The sequence below is a fragment of the Parus major genome, chromosome 3 (assembly GCF_001522545.3).
Source record: "Parus major isolate Abel chromosome 3, Parus_major1.1, whole genome shotgun sequence".
Classification (NCBI taxonomy): Eukaryota; Metazoa; Chordata; class Aves; order Passeriformes; family Paridae; genus Parus; species Parus major.
Genome location: NC_031770.1, coordinates 30,873,253 through 30,894,251, shown reverse-complemented (window position 1 = coordinate 30,894,251; position 20,999 = coordinate 30,873,253). Strand labels below are relative to the sequence as shown.

Sequence of the window (20,999 nt, the reverse complement as noted above, 5' to 3'; positions counted from 1 at the left end):
GGACATGTCACGTGCCTTTGTGACAGGACTGTTGAGATGCTGTCTCCAGGAGAGGGATCTGTGAAAGCAGCTTTGGGGGCCACTGAAGGGTAATAAGGCAGGAGCAGAACAGGACAACAGGGTCGCAAGGATGGGCACAAACCCAAAAGAGGAACAAGCCCTGATATTACAGGCCTCTGTAGCAGGCGTGTAGGCTCTTTGAAATGACAGTGCTGCCTGCAACGCCATGCAGAGCTAAATAATGTCTTCAGCTGGGACCCCCCTTAGGCTTCCAGCCTTTGGCAAGCCTGGCTAGGAAAAAGACGAAGCAGCCCTTGCAGCAACCCAGAGCAGGGTTCCAAGGCCTCCTCTGCACCAGGATGGGCAGAACAAGCTGAATGTAACGGAGTCCCCTGTGTAGGGATAAGGCAGCTCTAGTGGGTTCAAGCCAGGACCAGACTGCTCCCTTGTGTGTGCAGCAGCAGGACCACGCTACAGCTGGTTTTAAATATTTTGGTTGCCCTTCCCTCAGGTAAGGGACATAGCTCCTGGCCCCATATGCAACCTGCTCCCTGCTTAGGAAGGATTTACCCCCTGGGGGAAGTCGGGGTGCGGTAGAAAGCAGGTGCCCTGTGAGGCCTGGGCTCTCGCAGGCTCGATGCCAACTGCTGCAGTGAGTCTGTATGGGCACAGCCTCCCCAGCTGCAAACAGGCACCAGAGAAGGAGAGGTAGCTCCAGGGTTGGTGACACCCGTTAGGATCACCCTGTTTGGCCCTGGCACCAAAAGAATGGCAATACAGGGTTTCTTTCCTGGGGTGGGGCTGGGCTGAGCTTCTCATGCCAGGCCATGTGAGATATACTGAGCTAAACCACACCAGGCCAAGCTGTGCCAATCCATGCTATGCCAGGCAAAGCCATGTTGAGCCACACAAGGCTCCACGGTACAATGCCAAGCCCTGTGTGGCCATGCCCGCTGGTAACAGCACCACCCAGCATAGCTGTGCGGTGAATCATGGAGGGCACGCAGGGGCAGCCCCGATGTGTCTGCGGAAAACCCCAGGGCAGTGGGACCTGCCCAGAGAGGGCCCTGCTGGCACCCAGCAGCGAGGAGCAGCTGGTGCGGAGGGGGGGTGTTGCCAGCCGGGACACTTAGGGAGGCCGTGGCAGCTGGTGGTGGCGTTATTGACCGTGACCACCTGGGCTTAGCGATTGAGGAGGTGCGGGCACAGTCCCTCCAGACATGAGGGAGGGAAGAAGGGACACAACAGTCTGCGATATCCAGTGGAACCACCGTACTCAGCCGCGGCATCAGAAGGTCAATAAGTCCTGGGGACAAGATGCAGTACAGAGCTTCACCCAGCTACACTGGGGTGCCGACAGTGTGGAGCAGTAACCCACAAATTTATTCCTAGGGCAAAGTTGCTTCCTCTTTTCCTTCCAGGTCCGGTTTCCGTGTGCACCCAACCCTTTCCTCAGAACAATGGTGGAAGGAGCACGCCCATCTCGGTGGTACCCCTCCATCCCTGGGAGCTGGGAGACGGTGATAGCAGACAGAACCTAACTATCAGTCTCGATCCATAATCCCCTCCCAGTGTCTGTAAACTGTCACTGCTCCTTTAATTCCCCCTCCCACTGCCCTCCCGGCTTTGCTCGTACATCCTGCCCGCCGAAACTCCACCTTCTGCGGGGCTGTACGGAGCCGGGCTGGGCTGGGCCGGGCCGGGCCGAGCTGAAGCGGGCAGGGCGGTGTCGGCAGCAGCTTCCGTAAGTCCATCTCCCCCATCCTCACCCTTATCCGATCACCAAAATGGGGTTAAGCACCGATGACAGCCCGCCGCCGGGCGAGCAAGGCTGCGGGGCCGTCCGTCTCCCCCTCCCCGGCTGCTTCCTCTTTTTTCTAAGCTTATCTAGGTATGCCTACCCCTTCCATCCCCTTTCTGTCTGCGGGGATTTTTGCACTAGGTAACGCATCCGCAGAGACACAGAGGCTTCCCAGTCGGGGCGGCGACTAAACTGAATACCGGCAGCTTCCCACGATGCTCTGCCGACCCCGAAGCCAAGCCCGCATCCCGTTAGAACGACGCGGTAACATAAAGCGGAGCCTCTGGGAAACGAGGATCTTTGTCATCCGGAGGGCTGGAAAGGGCCTGAGAGCTGCTTGAGCACTGTGGGATGCCATGGGCGCCTTGCCCCGAGCTGAGTATGCGGCAGGATACCGTGTTTCAGGGCTGGTTTTGAGGAAGGGAACTCCCCACTTCCGCTGATTTGCAAGAGCAGCTGGCAAACCAGAGATCTGCAAAGATTTTTGGCTGGACTTCAACAATGATGCTGCCCAAGGGTTTTGCAGTATGCGCTAAAGTGCACAAGGTATCAGGGACCCTGCAGGAACCGGTGTGTCTTTTTGCTCCCACCTGGGACGGATCAGAGGTGCCTTAAGTACTGGAAAGCATCATATTGTAGTTAGATGTCACCTGTGGTGGAAAACTGCCCTGCGGGCTTGGCTTGTCTCATCACACCCCTTCCTCCTCGTGGAGGACCTGCAGTGTCAGTCAGCATAAGCCTAGGGAGTTGTCAGCAACTGACCCCATTGCTTTCAAGACCCTTCTGGGGTCTGAAATCCTTTTCTTCGCTCTGCGCTTGCGTGACCTCCATCTACCACTGAGCACAGCCTTCCTGAGTATTTTGAGCCACAGAGCTAAGAATAACTCATACGGTGCCTGTGTCTGCACAGAGCTCCCCATGTCCGCAGCCATGTCCTGTGCTGGTAGGTAGGGTGGGAAAGGGTGTAGGGAACCTGTGTCAGGGGCTGTGGGTAGGGGGAGTTTCCTGGCCAGTGGCAGGTTGTGGTGTGAGTGCTGGGGAGATAGTGAGGTGGGATCTGGAGGCAGTGTGGGCAGCTGTACTTGGGATCCCTCCTCCCTCAGGCTTCCTGTGCTCTGGGCAGTGTCTGGGACTGGAGAAACCATCCTGCCAGCTCTGCAGGCACCAAATGCCTTGCCACTGGGAGAGACTACCAGGGTGCTGGGTGCGAGGCAGGAGTAATAGGAGGAGCTCCATAGATTTGGGACCATCATAGAGGAGAGAAGGGTGTGGGCTGCCCTGGAGAAGGGTAGTGGGTTTAGAGCATCCCAGAGCAGGCAGAGTGATGGGGAAGAGTAGAATTTTTCTTCTGAAGAGCTTCTGGTTAGGACAGCCACATGGGTTAGCAGCCAAGTTTATGCCCTATGCATGTGCCAGGAGCTTGCACCCTATTCGCTGTTGCCTGCCTTCCCTTTAGCTATCACAGCACTTTAGGACAAGGAAAGCTGCTTCTTTGGAGCCAGGCTGCAGCCTGCTCCCCTGGGATAGGGTGCTGGGGAGGGAGTGGGCCAGCACTGACATTCGAGTTTGTTGTTCTGAGTGGGTTGCTGGTTCTTGGCTTATTTACCCAAGGATTACGCCACTTTCTCACATGGAGAAACCTCTGAAGTATTCGGCACCATGCTGCCATGGTGCCTGGAGAGGGCTGAGGGCAGCTGGACGCCGGGAGGGGAGCTGGGACTTGCCCACTGCAGCGGGCGCGGTGGAGCAGGGCTGCGGGGCCAGACATGCCTGGCAGCTGTGTCAAGCTGGTTCGAAGCTCCTGGCCGTGAACAGCTGGTCAAAGCCGCGGGAGGATGTCCAAGGCAGGGATAGGTACGGGGTGGGGGCTCTGCGGTCTGTCCTGACCCGCTCTCCTGGAGCAGGAGTGCCCCGCTGAACTCCGTAATCCCTTCCCGGTATCTCCCAGCAGGCTGCTCCACTGGCGGTCGACGAGCCATGAGTCATCCTCCCTCTGTGTGTGTTTGTGTGTATGTATCTGTGTGTGTCTGTGTCTATATCCGTGTGTGTATCTGTGTGTTACTGTGTCTGTATCCGTTTGTGTGTTTGTGTGTGTGTGTCTGTGTGTGTGTGCCGTCCCGCCTCTTCCTTCCCTGTCCTTCTCTGGCCCCGTAGCTAGAGCTATCTGCGCCTCGCTGGGCTCCTCCCTACTCGGCCCTATTGACTCAGTGCTCAGGCAGCCGGGCCGGCTTTCGGAGAAGAGGGAAAAGGAGAGAGAGAGGCCCCTGGGGGTGGGAGAAGCTGCGGGCGACGGCTGACGCCCTCCCGGCCGAGGAGGAGCCGGGACGAAGGAAGAACCCGGAGAGCCGGGAGGAGAGGTTGACGAGGTTGGAAAGCGTTTGAAATTCCTCCGGGCTCAGCCTTTTGGTGTAGAAAGGACAGGACTGGACCCATGACGTAGCTGCTGGGGGGCTGCCTCCTCCCAGCCAGTCCTCCATGCTGCTTTGCCTCCCTGGCGTCCCCTAAAGACAGCAGGGCTGCAATGGCCAGGTTGGAGGTCCGGGTTCAGAACGGGGCTGCTGCAGGGGATGGGGTCTGGGAGGTTCTTCTGGTGTATGTGCCCACCCTGGGGTGCTCTGCATGTCACTGGGCTCACTGCACCAGGCCAGTGCTGCTGGAGAAGGTCCCTGCTGTGGGAGTAGTGGGGAGTTGGGGATTCAGCCTCCAAGCCTGGCTCTGTGCGGTGGGCCCTGCCTGAGCGTGGCCCTGCCTGTTCTGTTGCAGGGAGTGGAGTGGAAGGTAGCGGTGCTGGTGCCAAGCTATGATGCCCTTTGGCGGGATGGCTGCTCGTGTGCAGAGAGACCGCCTGAGAGCCGAGGGGCTTGGCCAGCACAACAACGCCATCAAGTACCTCAACCAGGATTATGAGACCCTCAAGCAGCAGTGCATTGAGAGTGGCACCCTTTTCAGGGATCCCCAATTCCCAGCTGGCCCATCTGCCCTTGGATTCAAGGAGCTGGGACCACACTCCAGCAAGACGCGGGGAGTGGAGTGGAAGCGTCCATCAGTAAGTGCTGGGCTTGCTTTTTCTCAGGCTGGGCTGGCATCCTTACCCTGCACGTCTGCACTGATGTGGTATGCTGAGCTGCAGACTGGCCCTTGCTGGCACCTCGCAGTGCTCAAAGTCCCTGGAGTGCTGCAGAGCCACTTTTCCAAGGGCCCAGGGCCTTTCCTCATGAGTGTCTGCTCAGAAAAGCATTGTGTCTAGCAGGCACTGCTTCCTCTGGGCAGCAGACTGTGGGCTCCAAAACAGATGGGTTGTATTGTTGTCTCTAGGTGTTATGGCATGGATGTGTTACCCTCAGTAGCTGGGGCTTTTGAGAGTGCATATCCCCTGGAGCCATGAGGGCAAGGGGAATGTCCTCCAGCCTTATCCTCCTATGGACACAGCAAATCTTGCCTTACCTTACCATGATGGCCATGGGGTTGCAGTCAAACAGCCTTCCCTAGCAGAGGGCAGGTGGGGTACCTCTCACAGGGACCATATACCATTTCTTTCAAGTCAGAGATGCAGTGGGTGCCAGCCCTGCTAAATCCCAGGCCCTGCCAAGTTCCAGCACCAGCATCTGATTCTGTCCTTCTGCAGGAATTAGTGGATGACCCTCAGTTCATCATTGGTGGTGCAACCCGGACAGACATCTGCCAGGGGGCTCTAGGTGAGTGTTGAAGCTTTGTCCCTGGACCTTGGTCCAGACAGTAGTGACTGAGGTGGATTGGGTGGCCCTTTCCATTTGGTGAGGTGGAAACTGCAAGTTGGGGGCATCCTAGCTCTAGGTTAAAGCTCCACAGAAACAAGTTGATGCATGCACAGCTTGACCATGCTGACATCAGTGGAGATTCTGGGTGCATCCATGCCTGACACATGCTGACAACAATTCCAGGAGCTGCTTCAAAGAGCTCCCCGCTTTGGTAAATGGTGAGGGATGGCAGCTGCATGACAGTAACAAACTGAGGTGGTGGTGGTGACAAAATGCTTGTGAAGCAATGTGCTGTTGCAGAAGGGAATGGAGAGTACAAATAATGATGTATCTTTTCGCCAGGGGTGTCTCCCAAGGTGAAGGCACTGAGGCAAGGAGAGAAGTGTTAATGGGTAGGCTAGCAGAGTTGAACCACAAGTGGGATTTTGTGGTCATCAGAAGCAGATCTTGGTACCACAGACAGTGTTGTCCTGATTGGGAGCAAATAGGGCACTTGGTTGGGAGTACTGTATGCCTTAGCACATTTAGCATGCTGTTTTCAGTGCTGACTACATTTAATATGTCCAGGAATTAGGACAAACTTGAGATGGCAACTGGAGTGCATAACAACCCAAAGCACTGTGGTAGTGTTCACTTGGTTATTAAAAACTCAGAAATGGCATTTTGTCAAGCCACAGCCCAGTTACAGGTTATCCAGGCTCAAGACTAAGGTGCGAAAGGCTTTAAAAGGCAAAAGAGAAAAGACAATCAAGGCAAAGAATTTAAAGCACAGTTCTGGCCTAGGGTAGCATTTGTGGTTAAGATCACTTGGAAGGAAAAGTGTGGTGGCATTGCTTGCAATTTGAGAAGCTGGGACAACAGCATGAAACCGCTTGCTTGCTAAAATGGCTTTTTACATGCAAAGTGTAATTCTGCTGCAGAACTTGCTGTCTGAAATATGGACAGCAGTCATATGAATGAGTTCCAGGAGGGTCCAGATAAATGGCTGCAGGAGGGGGCTTTTGGTGCTGATTGTGTGTGGTGGTCTGGAAACAGGCTTCAGGTAGGGAGCAACATTCCCTGTTACCTTGAGCTAATACTTCTCTCTGTGGGCAGGCTGAGCAGGCCTGAATCCCTGAGTTCTGCTTGCTGGTCCTTCTCTGTTTGTCCCATGGACTTTTTGAGCTGAGTTGCCCCAAACATTTGCAAGGAGAGCACACCATGGGCTTCTAAACATCCATCAGGTACCCTCCCAGCTAGGGAGGTTATGGGTACTCATATCAGCTTCCTCTCCTTCCCCAGGTGACTGCTGGCTGCTGGCTGCCATTGGCTCCCTCACACTCAACGAGGAGCTCCTGCACCGCGTGGTGCCCCATGGACAGAGCTTCCAGGAGGACTATGCTGGCATCTTTCACTTCCAGGTGGGCTGAGAGCTTTTGGCCCTCCACAGCTGGTGGGCTGTGGTGGAAGCGAGGGTGGTGGGTTGAGGCCATCCCTCTGGGGTAGGGATGAGCAAGCCATGTGATGCTCTGAGCTCACTCCACTCTCTCCTCACCCCCCAGATCTGGCAGTTCGGTGAGTGGGTGGATGTGGTGGTGGATGACCAGCTGCCCACCAAGGATGGGGAACTTCTGTTTGTCCACTCGGCAGAGTGCACAGAGTTCTGGAGTGCTCTGCTAGAGAAGGCCTATGCCAAGTGGGTATCCCTGTGGTGGGCAGGCGGGCGGGCATGTGTGGGGTAGGGCACCTCACTCAACCACATGGGTTGGAGGGAAGGGAGTCTTTTCTGTTGCTGGCCCTGCTTGTGCTGGGTAGCTGGGCAGTTGCAGCGTGTTACCTCCTTGTCTCCTCACGTGGCCCTCAGGCTGAATGGCTGCTACGAGTCACTGTCGGGGGGCAGCACCACCGAGGGCTTCGAGGACTTCACGGGTGGCGTGGCAGAGATGTATGACCTGAAGCGGCCACCACGTAACATGGGCCACATCATCCGCAAGGCGCTGGAGAGGGGGTCCCTGCTGGGCTGCTCCATCGATGTAAGTGATGTGCTGGGATGAGCCAGGGCTCTGCCACAGCGCTGGCCAAACTGGGGCCTCACAGACCAAGGCTGTATCAGCAGTCCCCTCACTGGGGCATCAGGTGGGAGGTTACTTCTTCACTCTCATACCACAGCACCCTATCCAGAGCCAGTGTGGCAGCCCTGCAGCACAACACGTGGTGCTGCAGCCCAGTTGCTGTGAATGGGCTCCTTTGGATGGAGTGGGATTGTTCATCTCAAATGCAGGACAAGGGACTGCCTATAACTCTGGCCATGTTTTGCATCAGGAAATTACCTGGAGCAGGGTTTTTTAATTCTGAAGTGCGAGTGGTTCCTTGATGGATCTTCAAGGTCTTCTGCTAAGGAAACTGTCTTTGAATTGTGCACAACCAGCAGCCTTTGAGCACAGGGAGCTGCCACCTGCTATTTCTCTTGGCTTGGAGCAGTGCAAAGCAAGGAGAATTCTCTACACAGTAGAGGGAGAGAGTAGGGATAAGACTACATGAATTCAGTCCTATTGACTTGACCATTACATGTTCTCCTCAGATCACAAGCGCCTTTGATATGGAAGCAGTGACCTTCAAGAAGCTGGTGAAGGGCCATGCCTATTCTGTTACAGCCTTCAGAGATGTGAGTCACCCAGATTACACTTTAATAGCAATAGCAGCCTGGCCAGTGGCATGGGCTCCATCTCCTGTCTGGTTTCTGGTAGGTGAACTACCGGGGTCAGCAGGAACAACTCATCCGCATCAGGAACCCCTGGGGTCAGGTGGAATGGACTGGAGCCTGGAGTGATGGGTAAGCAGGACAGAAGGGATAGCAGTCTTGCTCTGTCAGGCCAGCAAGTGCTGCACCACACAGCAGTCAAGCATGGGGCAGTGCTGAGGGGAAGCTCACAGTGTGCAGAGCTCTTCGCATCAGAAAGACAGGAGTTGAGAGCCAGCTCTGAATTGCTCTCAAGAGTCCCTGTCTAATTGTCTCGCTCCTGCTATTCCAGTTCCTCTGAGTGGAACAATGTTGACCCTGATGAGAGGGAAGAGCTGCAGCTGAAGATGGAGGATGGAGAGTTCTGGTGAGTGCTGGAGCAAAGTGCTGCTCTGTTTCAGCAGCCATTCCAGGAAGGAGCAGAGGAGCTGGGGAGGGATCCTTCAGTCATGGTTCACCTGAAGCAGATGACCTACCTTTATGAGCTGGCTTTCCAGAACTGGAGAGCTTGCCAGCATTTTCTCATCTGATCTAGTTAATAATTTTCCTCCCTTGAAGGAAATTCAGGCCAACTAAATGCAAAATAAACATCTAGGAAGAGTAAACATCCCTTCTTACCCAAACCCAGCACAAGGCTTTAAATAAGCAATAACTGTTTAGGATAAAAGATTCTACTGTCACTTAATTCTCCTAAAATGTTACCTGGGTCCAGAGCTTCTTGCACTCTCCTCCTTCTCCACAACAACCAGTGCCCTGGCTTCAGCCCCTACTTGCCTCCTACAGGATGTCTTTCCGGGACTTCATGAGAGAGTTCTCCAGGCTTGAGATCTGCAACCTGACCCCTGATGCCCTCACCAAGGATGAGCTCAGCAGATGGCACACACAGGTGTTTGAGGGCACATGGCGCCGGGGGAGCACTGCTGGGGGCTGCAGGAATCACCCAGGTACCTCTGGCCTCCACATCTATGCTCTTGGTAGCTTGATGAAACCAGGTGTCTCATCCACATATCCTCTTCCTCCCAGCCACATTCTGGATCAACCCCCAGTTTAAGATCAAGTTGCTGGAAGAAGATGATGACCCTGGGGATGATGAGGTGGCCTGCAGCTTCCTGGTGGCTCTGATGCAGAAGCACCGGCGGCGGGAGCGGCGGGTGGGAGGTGACATGCACACCATCGGCTTTGCTGTCTATGAGGTAACCCCTGCCCACCCTAAAGCTTCATCCTTGGGACAGGCTCAGCTCTACCAGTCCCACTCCAACCCCAGTCCGCAGGAAAATCTTTTCCACCAGCTTTGGCCAGCTGTGGGCTAATGTCCCCTATCCTGTGCTCCCTGCAGCTGTAAGGGATGGGGCAGGTACCGGGATTCTGATTTTTTTCCACCTTTTCCCTCCTATCTGCAGGTTCCTGAGGAGGTACGTCCTGAGCTGTCAGAGCCTACCCTACCTTGGAGGGAAGCACAAGACTGGGCAAAAATGGGTTGATGCATTGTGCATGTGGCATGCAGTGGCATGGGAGCTCCCACAGCCCTGGCCATGGCTAGGGTGCTAGTGGGTGCTGGGCACCTCCATGTGGGAGGGAGGGATGGCTCCTACAGGATGGGCAGTGCAGGGCTGTCCTACCTGATGGGGCTGGTGCTGGTCCCGCCACTCCCTGTGGGTGCTTCCCATTGTGGTCCACATGCACATTCCTTCCCCCAGGCCCAGGGCATGCAGAATGTGCACTTGAAGAAGGACTTCTTCCTGCGAAACCAGTCCCGGGCACGGTCTGAGACTTTCATCAACCTGCGGGAGGTGAGCAACCAGATCCGGCTGCCCCCTGGCGAGTATATCATTGTGCCCTCCACCTTTGAACCACACAAGGAGGCCGACTTCGTCCTGCGGGTCTTCACTGAGAAGCAGTCAGACACAGAGTGAGTCCTGGCCTGGGAGGGACACGCCGTGTCTGTGAGCAATGGAATGTTCTCCACTGCAGGCAGCCTGCTGGCTGGGGACCCTGCTCATCTCTTTGTTTTCCCCTTTCTGCCCAAAGGGAGTTGGATGAGGAGATCTCAGCAGATCTGGCAGATGAGGTAGGAGCTGCCACTTCGGATTGGCTGAGGTTCTGGCACCTGGGAGGGGGAGCTACAGGCAGAGGGTGGCTCTCTGAGTCTGGGATGTCGCTGTGGCTGGAGAGGGGCTGGCAAGGTTGGGGTGATGGGGATGTGGGCATTAACAAAGATGAGAAGAACAAAGAAGAGCTTCCTTTCCAGTTGGTGTTTACTGAGCCTGGAAGGAAGGACAGAGCCTTGCTTTGACCTAACCTCTTCTGTCTGGTTTGCATCACCCCAGGAAGAAATAACTGAGGATGACATAGAGGACAGCTTCAAGAGCATGTTCCAGCAGCTGGCAGGGGAGGTGGGTACGGCTGTGCCAAGCTCTGGGAGGCCCTCTGGGGCAGGGAGGGGACAGGACTGAACCCCTGGCTGTGGGAGTTCCATCCCGCCTCATGCTCGCTCAGTTCCATCCTTCAGACAAGTCCATCTTTGCTGTGGCTCAGCTCAGGGCATGGTGTGACACGGGCAGATTTGGGGAAGAGCATGCAGCTGCGACCAAAACTCTTCTGGGTGTATAAGAAATGTAATGGCATCCTCATGTTTTGTGACTAAGGCAGAGATGTTTAGACAGGAGGGAGACAATGGCCACAAGTGGGATGGAGAGGAGGCAAGGGGTGATGCTAACTCTGCTTCTGCTGCAGGACATGGAAATCAGCGTCTTTGAGCTTCGGACTATTCTGAACAGAGTCATCTCTAGACGTAAGCCCTACTCTTCCTACCCCTTGCTCCCTGCATCCCAGGCTTGCTCAGCAGGTTGGGTTTTGATGCATGTGCTCAACCTCCTTCTTTCTCCTCAGACAAAGATCTGAAAACAGATGGGTTCAGCCTGGACTCCTGCCGCAACATGGTCAACCTGATGGATGTATCCTCTTGGTGTGGTGGGTCGGGGCCAGTTTTCGTAGTGCTCAGCCTGAAAGAAACAAGATTTGTCTCTTGGAGCTGGGACTTGACTCTCCAGCAGTGCTGAAGCTGTTTAACTGGGGGAAGAAAGGAAGGGGTCCTTATGGCTTCAGGGTCACCTGCCCTACACTCTTTGACTTTAGCAGCAGTTTTTTTGCAAGGGCCATCACTTCCCCTGCTTGCTTGGGCCCTGGCTCTGCCACCAAAAGCCCAGCATGGTCCCACCCCATGCCTTCTACTTTTCACCTCCAGGAGGAAGTTCTTGTGTTTCACTTCCCACAGGCTCCCTAGCCTGATGTGCTCCCAGCCTTCGAGGGTTTACTCAAAGGGAACACGGACTATTACGCTTCTTTCCTCCAAACCATCCTGTCCAGCTGTTGTGGATGAGTCAAGTAACAGGAGCCATGGCCAGTGTCCTGCTTGTAGAATGACAAACAGCTGGGGGGTCATGCAAGGAGCACCTCTGAGCCCTTCTCCAGCCTGGCCCTACAGCATTCTTTTTTGCTGCAGGCCAGCCCAGCTTTGGTCCAAGGACAGCAGAGCAATGTGCTTCCTACAGCAGCAGCACAGCTGCTCCCAGGGAGCGTCATGGCTCTTAGTTCAAGTGTTATCCTTTCCTTGCTGGGTTGCAGGCTCTTACTTTGCTGATGTTGCAGGATAGAGGGGAAGGTTGGGGGAAAAATTGGGCAGGCCAAGTGTATCCAGGCTTTTTTCACCTCCAGTGGCTGGAATCTGGTAGCTTTACCTTTGTACCCCCACTGCCCTTTCCTTGCTGCTTTGACCTCCTTGACTCTCTGCTCCTCAGAAAGATGGCAGTGCCCGCCTTGGGCTGGTGGAGTTCCAGATCCTGTGGAACAAGATCCGGAGCTGGCTGGTGAGGAGGAGAGGGGGCATGGTGCACTGCACAAGGGTAGCACCCCTCCTGGGGCAGCAAGGAGGGGGAACAGCCAGCCTGGAGGCCACAGGGGAGCCTTCCCTTCATGTCCTTTGCGATGTTTTTGCAGACGATCTTTCGCCAGTACGACTTGGATAAGTCAGGCACCATGAGCTCCTATGAGATGCGCATGGCTTTAGAGTCAGCTGGTAGGTCTGGAGAAGGATGGGACTGGGCTGGAGGCTGGGGAGGGGGCTCCTGCTGTCAGAGTCCTGCCCCAAATAGCAGAAGAGTGGCCGATATTGCATGTTTGAAGTCAACCTGTTGCAGTGAGATGTGGCCCATGTGTGCACCAGGCTTTCTGCATCACAGCTGTGCCAAATGTTGGAGCCTCAGAGTTAGAAATGCAAGCAAGATGGTCCCAGCCTCTTGTTCTCCTCTGACCTGCAAAATCCCATCCTGGCAAAGCAGAGGCCTGGGCTGGATCAGTGAGCTAACTAGTCATATATGGCTGCAGGGAGAGCATCCCCTCTTCCTGTTGAGGCTGGACACAGTGCCCTTCTTTGGGTGGGTTGGTGGACCTTTTGTGCATGGACTTTCACAACTACACCCTGCTCTCCTGCCTCCCTGTGGGGCTGACTGTCTTGACTCTGCCTTGCAGGTTTCAAGCTGAACAACAAGCTGCATCAGGTGGTGGTGGCCCGATATGCAGACAATGACATGGGTGTGGACTTTGACAACTTTGTCTGTTGCCTTCTGAAGCTGGAGACCATGTTCAGTGAGTGATGGCCCTGGGGCAGGGAGGGCAGGAACAGAGAGATATGTTGCTCACTTTGCTTGTGTCCCTGCAGGGTTCTTCCGTAGCATGGACCCTGAAGGCACTGGCACTGCTGTCATGAACCTTTCTGAGGTGAGAGTTCAGCCCAGTGAAAATTGGGGTGGGAAACAAGGGAACACAGCATTAGGGTGAATGGGGCACTTGGGGTGGGTGGTAGAAAGCCCTCCAGCCCCCTGGGTACAAAAAGAACCTATAAAAGATCAAGATGAGTAAACAGTACTGCTGCAGGCTCTGTGTTTCTTGGAAGGCATGCCAGAAATGCACCCTGCTCATCCCTTCTCCCTCTCCTTCCCAGTGGCTGCTGCTGACGATGTGTGGCTAGGAGTTACACCAGATCTGCTGCAGCTGGGACATCCCAATGGGCCAGGCCCACTCCAAGTGCCTCCCCTTGGATCCATGGATACAGGATACTCTTCCCCCCCCTTGCTCCATATCACGCTGAGCCACCAGCCCTACCTCCCAGCAAGCCTCACACCATCTTCTCCAGTGGACCAGGGGTCAAGGCAGGCAGGGGATTCTCTTCTTCTGGGCTGGGCTTCTTTCCACTCCCCCTTGCTCTCTTTCACCCCAGAACAAGAGGAGGGCAAGCAGCATGGGGTACATTTGAATCCCTGCACGGTGGCAGGCTGGGGGACAGCTGCAAAGCAGGGAGGGGCAGTTGCTGGGGCATGAAGGGGAGGACATTCATATCACTCCCTCTAGTGCTGACCTATCCTCTCTAGCACACATTGCCTATCTCTGCACCTGGGAGCATCAGCATGTATTGCCTTGCTCAAGCAACAGGTTCCTGAGGGAGCCAGAGTGGCCTTCTGGGAGGAGGAATGGTCATACTCGATAGCATGAAGCCCTTGCACTGTACTTACCACCACTAAGCGCAACCAAAGCATGGAGCCTGCTGGCTTTTTTCTGTGTGGCCTTCAACACATCCCTTCCACCTCCATGCCCCTGCCTTTGCCCACCACTGGGTCATGCCCTACAACTCAAGCAGTGAATGTTTCAGGGCTCCTCCATTATGTGAACACATACAACCCTGTAGTGCAGCAGCTAAAGCTCCTCTTGTCCACATAGGCACAGCTATGCCATCACTGTCACAGCAGCCTGGCCTCCCCTCCCATCCCTGGGAGCTCCTGTGACATCTGCTGCCCTTGGCCATGACCCACAGCAGGGCTAGGGGCTACAGCACCCAAGAGGCAGTGCCTTCCTACAGAGAGCAGGGGGTGGTGGTTTAGGGGAGATCTTCGGCACAAAGTTGGGGTTTTTCTACCAGTCCCTCATCCTCCCACACTGTAACACTGTCCTCTTATCTTGGGCTCCTTTGCCCAGTGCAGGTGGACTCCAGTGCCAATATATTTGCACTTCTCTGTGCTACTCCATTCCCCTCACCTTCTTCTGGGGTAACGGGGTGGCTCCAGCCTGGAAGTGGGCAAGGGCCCGTCCCCTGCCCTGCAGAGGCAGGCAGGCAGTTTGCTTCCCCCAGACCCCTGTTTTCACTGGAGGATGCACCTGCAGCAATAACCACTGCTGCCTGCCCCACAGCTCTGCTTCCTTACCCTGCTCACTGTGCTCTCCAGGAATAAACAGATCTGTTAGATGTGTGGTCTGGGAAGTGTTGTGGGGTCTGTGTCTTCCCTCTGCTCACCATGGTCTGGTGCAGAGCCAAGCCCAGATTATGCTGCTTGCCCAGCCTGGGACACAGGCAGAGCAACAACATCAAGGCAGGTCTTGTTGTGGGGCTGGAGATACCCACATTCCCTCAGACTTTAAAAAACACGCCTCTTCCTTTGCATGGGTGTCTCAATGCTGACACATGAGGCGGCACCATGTAAGAGAGGGAAGGGAGCACTGCTCTTAAAGAAAGGTGTCTTGTGGAGGCTGGGGAGGGGAAGGAGGATAGGATGGAGTTAACTATAGAGCTGGTGGAAGTGGAAAGCAGCCTGGAACTCTGGACCCTGGAAGGGGACTAAAAGAGGTTTATTTCTTCCCTGGGTACAGCCTGTGGAAAGTGAATGTTTTCCCCTGCTTCCTTTGAGGTCATGCCAGTTACAGCTAATAGCAGAATCCTTCCACAAAAGGAAGTCCACACAGTGGACTGCTGGATGGTGGGGCTTTTCATAGCATGGCTATGCATCCTGCACCCTTGCATCCTGCTCCCTGCTTACACTCCAGAAGGACATTGCAGCCTGGATGGCCCAGAGGTGCTCAGCATTTGTAAGAGTGACCTTGCATACTTTATGCATCCCAGAATCTCAATATCCCTTATATGGGTGCCCTTTGGACCAGCCTAGCTCTCTGGGGGCCAGCGTCCCCACAGTGGGGCAGCACCCAGTTCTGGGGCAAGCCAGCCCAGCTCAGAGCACAGACAGGAGCTGAGGTGTGCTGCCAGGAGGAAGCGGCTCCCCAGCTGCCTCACAAGGCTGCCCTCTCCTACAGAGGCTCCCCAGGGCTGGATGGAGGTGGACTACTTGTGCTTGTCTCTTGACTGCCTGTGGGGTGGGAATACCTTAAGGCTTACCAGCCCTAGGGTACTTGGGATTGCTTCTCCATGCAATCCCAAATCCCCTACAAAATAAGACTCAGGTGGGACAGAACAGGGGTGCAGGCAGGCAGAGCTGTCCCAGCTGCAGGGCCTCATCACACACACACAGAGGCCCAATTATGGGCCATGGTGACACCCTGGCTTTAGGATGACAGGTGCCCCTGCCATAGCCTTACCAGAAGCCCCCTCCCTCCCTTCAGGTGCCAGCTGGCAGATCCCTTCCCTCACCAGCCCTGGCAGCTGGCAGGCCAGTATCAGCAGGGGGTCAGCAGGTCAGCTTCCCCAGCTGCCAGTAAAATGGCAGCTAATGCCACTAAAAGTAGCCTGGCTTATCCCCTTCATTGCAAAGGGGACAAGAAAGATGCCTAGCAGAGGCCTTAAATGCTGAGGTGAGGTGAGTAGCAAGGGGGCCAGATGTGACCAAAGCTGCTCTTAGCTTTGGGTTTGTCTTGGGACAGGCACTAGCCAGCAAAATCCGGCCCAGCCCACTTCCCACACTTATCCCAAAGGTCTGTGTTGGGTCGGTCAGCAGTGCCCATGGATGCACAGCACCACTGCTCCTGCTCCACAGCATCCCAGAATTTCCTGCACCTCATATGGCCCTGCCTCCTGCAGCTCAGAGCTGCCTGCTCTTCCTGGGGGTTCCCCCTCTCCCACCACCTGCTCATGTCCATCCCCCAGGCACAGTAAGGGGGGCAGGACTGCAGCCCATCCCCACCTGGCCCCAGCAGCTGCCCTAGCAGCTGGGCTCTGGCATCTCCCCCTTGGCTATGCTTCACGGGGGCCCACGCCTGCACAAATGTCATTCCCGTGGGCACAAGGGGCCTTTGTACAAGCAGAGCTGGGGTATGGAGGCCCAGCCCAGCATCTTAAGCTATGGCTGGGGAGAGCCATAGCTGAGGGCTCACGGGTGGGCAGCAGCTGACTCCAGCATGGCCCCACAGCTCCCACCCAGGCACAGCCATCTCCCCAGTACTGCAAGGGATATCAGGAAGGAAAGCCCTCTCCTCATCCTTGTCCCTCTATCACCAACAACATCCTGCAGTCACTGCTGGCTCAAGAAGTAGCACCAACACCAGTACAGAGTTGGCATCACCACACTAGTAAACATCAGCACCTGTGCCAAAGGATGCTAAGGTCTTGGCCCCCCAACAAGGAGAGCAGGAGGGCTGGGACTTGGGACAGGGGCCAGGAGCACCAGCCAGCAGCTGCTGGATTCAGCCTTTTTCAACAGCTGCTGTCTCAGTGCCAGCAGCAGGGAACGTGCATGGGCTGGGGCTTTCCAAGGCCTGGCCACAGTGCATTAAACAACCTATTTATAGCACTTGTATCCTCCTCAGTAGGAATGGCCTGTGCTACTCCTGCACAGGGCTGGGTGCTTGGGTGCCACCACTGTCCCCACCACCAGCACCCTCTAGGATCCCTGCCAGAAGTGTGAGGTTTCCTAAGACAAAATACTCATGGCCTTCCTAACTCTCATCTTCCTCCCCTGACATTTCTGAGAGCTCCCAGTGCTGCCCAGAACAAAATTTTCAGCAAATCTCATATCTCTTTGAAAATGCTCTTCTTCCCAGGATCCCTGCTGGATCATATGGAGATTTTATCAAACAACAGCCTATTTAGGCATTAGCAGGTGCCAATGGTTGCTCTATCCCCTGTGCCTGCCTCTGAGATGGCATGAGGGTCTTGCCCTCCCATGGAGCAGAGATGCTGTTCCGGGAGCAGGCTGAGTGCTGGTAAGGCCGGTGCCAGATTTGCCTGTTGTGTGATGGGGCACAGGTCTGCTCAGAAGACATTCCTTCCACAGAAGGGTGGCAGCAACCAAGAGGAGCTGTATCAGGAGGTAGCAGAGCCATCTCCTGCCCAGAGGCTGGCATGTCACACACCCATGACCATCCAGCTGTGCCTCCTCTGAGGTGGCCTCTCCCAGGGGAGTTAGAGGTTCTGGCTGGTTCCAACCCTAGGATCTGCCCAGAGGATATGTGGGACTGTGAGCTCACCCATGCTCAGCAGCAAGAAGGAAGGGGCTGGGCTTTGGACAAGCTGAATTCTCAGGGCTTTGGGATGGCAGGGAGGAGAAGAAAAGAGGACAGTTCTGCACAGTCCTGCCACCACCCTGAGGATAGACCCCTGTGGGGGCTGCTTCCAGCCCTGCTATCTCACCATCACTGCTCCACTCACTGGCTTACCAGAAGCCCACATCATCCTCATGCTGTGCCTGGGGGCATCTCCTGCTCCTTGTTTGCTGATGTTCAGCTGATAACTGATCATCTGAGAGAAATAAGTACTGTGGAGGGGTATACAGTCCCTGTTTAGGCTCAAGAAGTGGATCTCAGCCATTCCCATCAATTAATAGGTGATATGTGGTTGTGCAGTTGATACAATAGAGAAAACGGATGCTTGAAAGGAAAGGGTCTTGATACATACCCAGCAAAACATAAGCCAACCATGTGGTGAGGTATTTTAAGTCTCCTGGTAGAGAGGGATGAAACATAGACAAGTAAAAAGTACTGAGACAAAGCAGTGATTGCAGGATCAGAAAGTCCTCCATCGATCAGAGAAGTTACAGCAATGATCTATGAGACTTGGCCTAGGAAACATATGGGCAGGATTCTGCTGCCCTAAAACTTGCATTTTGAAGTAGATATTGGTGTGATTTTGTTTTCTATCAAGATTGCATTCTCTTCCCAGCTCTGGGCATTACTCAACAGAGGAACAAGTTTACATCCATTCATCTCCCTGGGCTTTACTTTTGCCCAGTTGGAGGCTAAAGACCCTGACCTTCCAGATGGGGAAAGCAACTCAGCAAGATCTCTGCATTTTTGGCAAGAGACAAAAATCTGCTTTTCTGTGAGTCCCAAGAGCTTGGCAATTAAGCCCTGCCACACCCTCTTCCCAGTGCTGGGATGTTGCAAGCATCTGGCTCTCAAAGCAGGGTGAGAACCTCCTTCACTCCCTCCCTGGGAAGGAACAGGTTTCTGCAGAGGTCACACAGTACAGCCCCTTTGTTCCCAAAGAATTTTCCATCCACTCCCTTGTGTATCTCGGCAACATTACACTCAGATACAATGTAACGCTCAGAAGCAATGCTCCCTGGAATGTGCTGCAGCGTCTCTGCACCTCCCTTTCCCTGTGGGACTGGAGGACAGGATTCCCCCAGTAGGGATGGCAGGATGATCAGTTCCCCCAGCTCAGGCAGGGTTTTTCCTAGGAAAAGGCTCCCTGAGGAATAAGATGTTCACTCTTCTCCATTACTGTCATCACTGACACTCACCTGGGATGCTGCATTTTCATCCCAGCAATCCCCAGCCTGCTCAGAGGTAGAATGCTGTAAGCGCCCTCTGCACAAGGAGAGGATATTCCCAGTGGAGCTGTACTGCTGGGGAAATTGAGGCTCTAAGCAAGGCTTATGTGGGATCAGCTGCAGCACAGTGAACCCAGGAGTCTCAAGAACAGGTGAAGCACTGGACCTCCCTGATTGAAGGGGAGATGCTTCCTCCTAGGGAAAACATAAACTCTGAGATAGCTGCAGCAAAGCTTTGCTCCGTCTTCCTTCATCTGAGCTCTTCCTGCTCCCAGCAAGGCTGCCAGCACAGAGCTGGCGGCAGTGCACAGCAGAGCCCTGCGCCTGCACCACAGCCTCTGACCACAGCAGACCCGAGCTCGGGAGCCTCCAGGAGGCCAGTCCCAAGGGGCTGATGTCAAGCACCATCCTTGAAGCTCCAGGGCCATCAGGGAGCTGTTTCTGCTTTCAGCAAATGGTGTCCCTGTACTGAGGCATGGCCAGCCTGCTTTCCTCATCCATGGCTGGCTCCCTGGGAAGAATCCATGAGATTGGAAAAGGTCACCCTAGCTGGACTAACCACCTTTGGATGGGACTTAGTGGGCAAGGGACAGCTTACAGAAGGCAGGCAGGGAAATGGAGCAGTAGCTTTTGGTCCCTTGGGTCTGTTCATTCTCCTAAATTCTTCTGGAGCAAGAGCCAAAAGTAGGGCCTTGGCAGGGTTTTGGAAGGGAACAAGGGGAGGAAATGAAGACAGACATCCACCTAGAACAAAACAAAGGTTCGGCACAGGAGGGAAGCGGAAGGGCACAGACATGACCACGGATCTTCCTGCCTGCACCCTCACTCTGGCTAGCTTGTGCTCCCCTGGCTGCTTGCCCCAAGCTAACTCAGCTTGGGAGCATTGGAGCACAGCTGAAAATTGCAGGACACTCCTTACCATCCTGCTCTTGAGCCATTCATGGAGCCAAGTCAAAGCTCTTTCTCAGGGGAGTACCCAACTGTTCCTCAGTGTATTACACCTTGGGCCATCCCTTGCCCACTCTCCTTGTTGGCTCACCTGGAATGCATTCCTGGCCCATATGGGAGCAGGGTGACAATTGCTGGCACTGCCAGGGAATGACAGACAAGTTTGGACCCAGCTGCCTGCTCAAGGGCTATGGCAAAGCCTTGTGCTAAAACAAAACCCCACCCTGCCAGCCCACATTTCTGTGGTGGAGAGATGTTGATCCTCGCTTGCCCCCCTTCTCTCCTCTACACTGCCACCCCGACAAATTTGGCCTCGGCTGCGAAGCAGTATCACTTTCAGGGAGTGTGTGTCGGGTCTGGGAGGAGGGGGCATTTAAATGAACAGCTGGGTTTTTTTTTTTTGTTGTCCCTTGCTCTGGAGCTGTTCCTGCCATTTGCGCTGGTGGCAGGTTCACACTGGGGAAGCTGAGCAGTCCAGGCCACTTCGGGAAAGAGAAAGAGTGAAAGGGAAAGAGCTGAGTGGTGTCCCGGAGCAGGAAGGATCCCAAAGAGGGTAAGAGTGAGTCGGGAAAGAGGCGGGAAGGAGCCCTTTCCAGTGCTTCGTCGAGCCTGCCCCAAGCAGCCCCCCGCTCTCAGGAGGGTGCGGACACCCCGACATCCCGCTTAGCTCAGACGTTCCAAAACGTGAGGAGCTGCCGAGCACCCCCGCTAGGCTAGGTCAGCCGGGGGTGTGAGGCTGTGTCCGCAGGCTCGGGGGCAGCATGCCCGCCCCGCCGCTGGCCGCCCCGCTGCTGCGCGCCCTGCTCGTCCGCCTGCTGCCGCTGGCCCGCCGGCGCCTGCTGCCGCCGCTCCGCCGCCTGGGGCGCCGGCTGCGCTCCCGGGAGAGCCGCCAGGCCCTGCTCACCTGCCTGCTCTGCCTCCTCAACCTGCGCAAGAAGGCGGACGACTGAAGCCGACCGGCCACGGGCAAGGACGGGACGGGACGGACCCGGCAGAGCTCGACGGCTCCTCCCGCCCGCCCGGACCGCTGCGGGAGGAGGGACCGGGCAGGGGAGGGGACGCGCCCGGCGGGGGCGGAGGGCCCGCCCAGGCAGCCGAGGCCGGACGGCCGCCCGCGTCTCGCCGCTCCGGTCATGGTTGCTGGGCCGCCCCCCGCCCCGCTGCCCCCCGGCGCGGAGCCGCTCCGCGGCTGAGTGCCCCCGCCCGCCCCGGGGAAGGAGCCGGCGCTGCACGGGCGATCTTCATCACCC

General features: G+C 55.7%; 1 protein-coding gene and 1 long non-coding RNA gene across 3 annotated transcripts; one reads left to right on the top strand and one right to left on the bottom strand.

The window, feature by feature from the left end:
- The first annotated feature begins 1,639 nt into the window (after positions 1 to 1,639).
- Positions 1,640 to 14,562, top strand: CAPN11 (calpain 11). 2 transcript variants are annotated; one of them, XM_015622272.2, is made up of 22 exons: positions 1,640 to 1,744; positions 4,565 to 4,847; positions 5,427 to 5,496; positions 6,820 to 6,938; positions 7,080 to 7,213; positions 7,382 to 7,550; positions 8,099 to 8,182; positions 8,265 to 8,350; positions 8,550 to 8,624; positions 9,041 to 9,201; positions 9,281 to 9,450; positions 9,658 to 9,669; positions 9,955 to 10,166; positions 10,286 to 10,325; positions 10,585 to 10,650; positions 10,991 to 11,048; positions 11,147 to 11,211; positions 12,055 to 12,123; positions 12,254 to 12,332; positions 12,785 to 12,901; positions 12,975 to 13,033; positions 13,257 to 14,562. In XM_015622272.2, exons 2-22 carry the CDS (start codon positions 4,602 to 4,604, stop codon positions 13,281 to 13,283), a joined length of 2,118 nt encoding a protein of 705 aa, XP_015477758.1. In that variant the 5' UTR covers positions 1,640 to 1,744; positions 4,565 to 4,601; the 3' UTR covers positions 13,284 to 14,562. The 2 variants fall into 2 exon arrangements, with proteins under 2 accessions (XP_015477758.1, XP_018861643.1); XM_019006098.2 differs by lacking the exon at positions 1,640 to 1,744 and adding an exon at positions 3,960 to 4,167.
- Positions 10,495 to 20,999, bottom strand: LOC117244017. Its single transcript, XR_004496307.1, has 2 exons — positions 20,654 to 20,999; positions 10,495 to 11,259 (listed from the first exon to the last, which is right to left on the bottom strand). It is a non-coding gene; the product is annotated as an uncharacterized LOC117244017 (long non-coding RNA).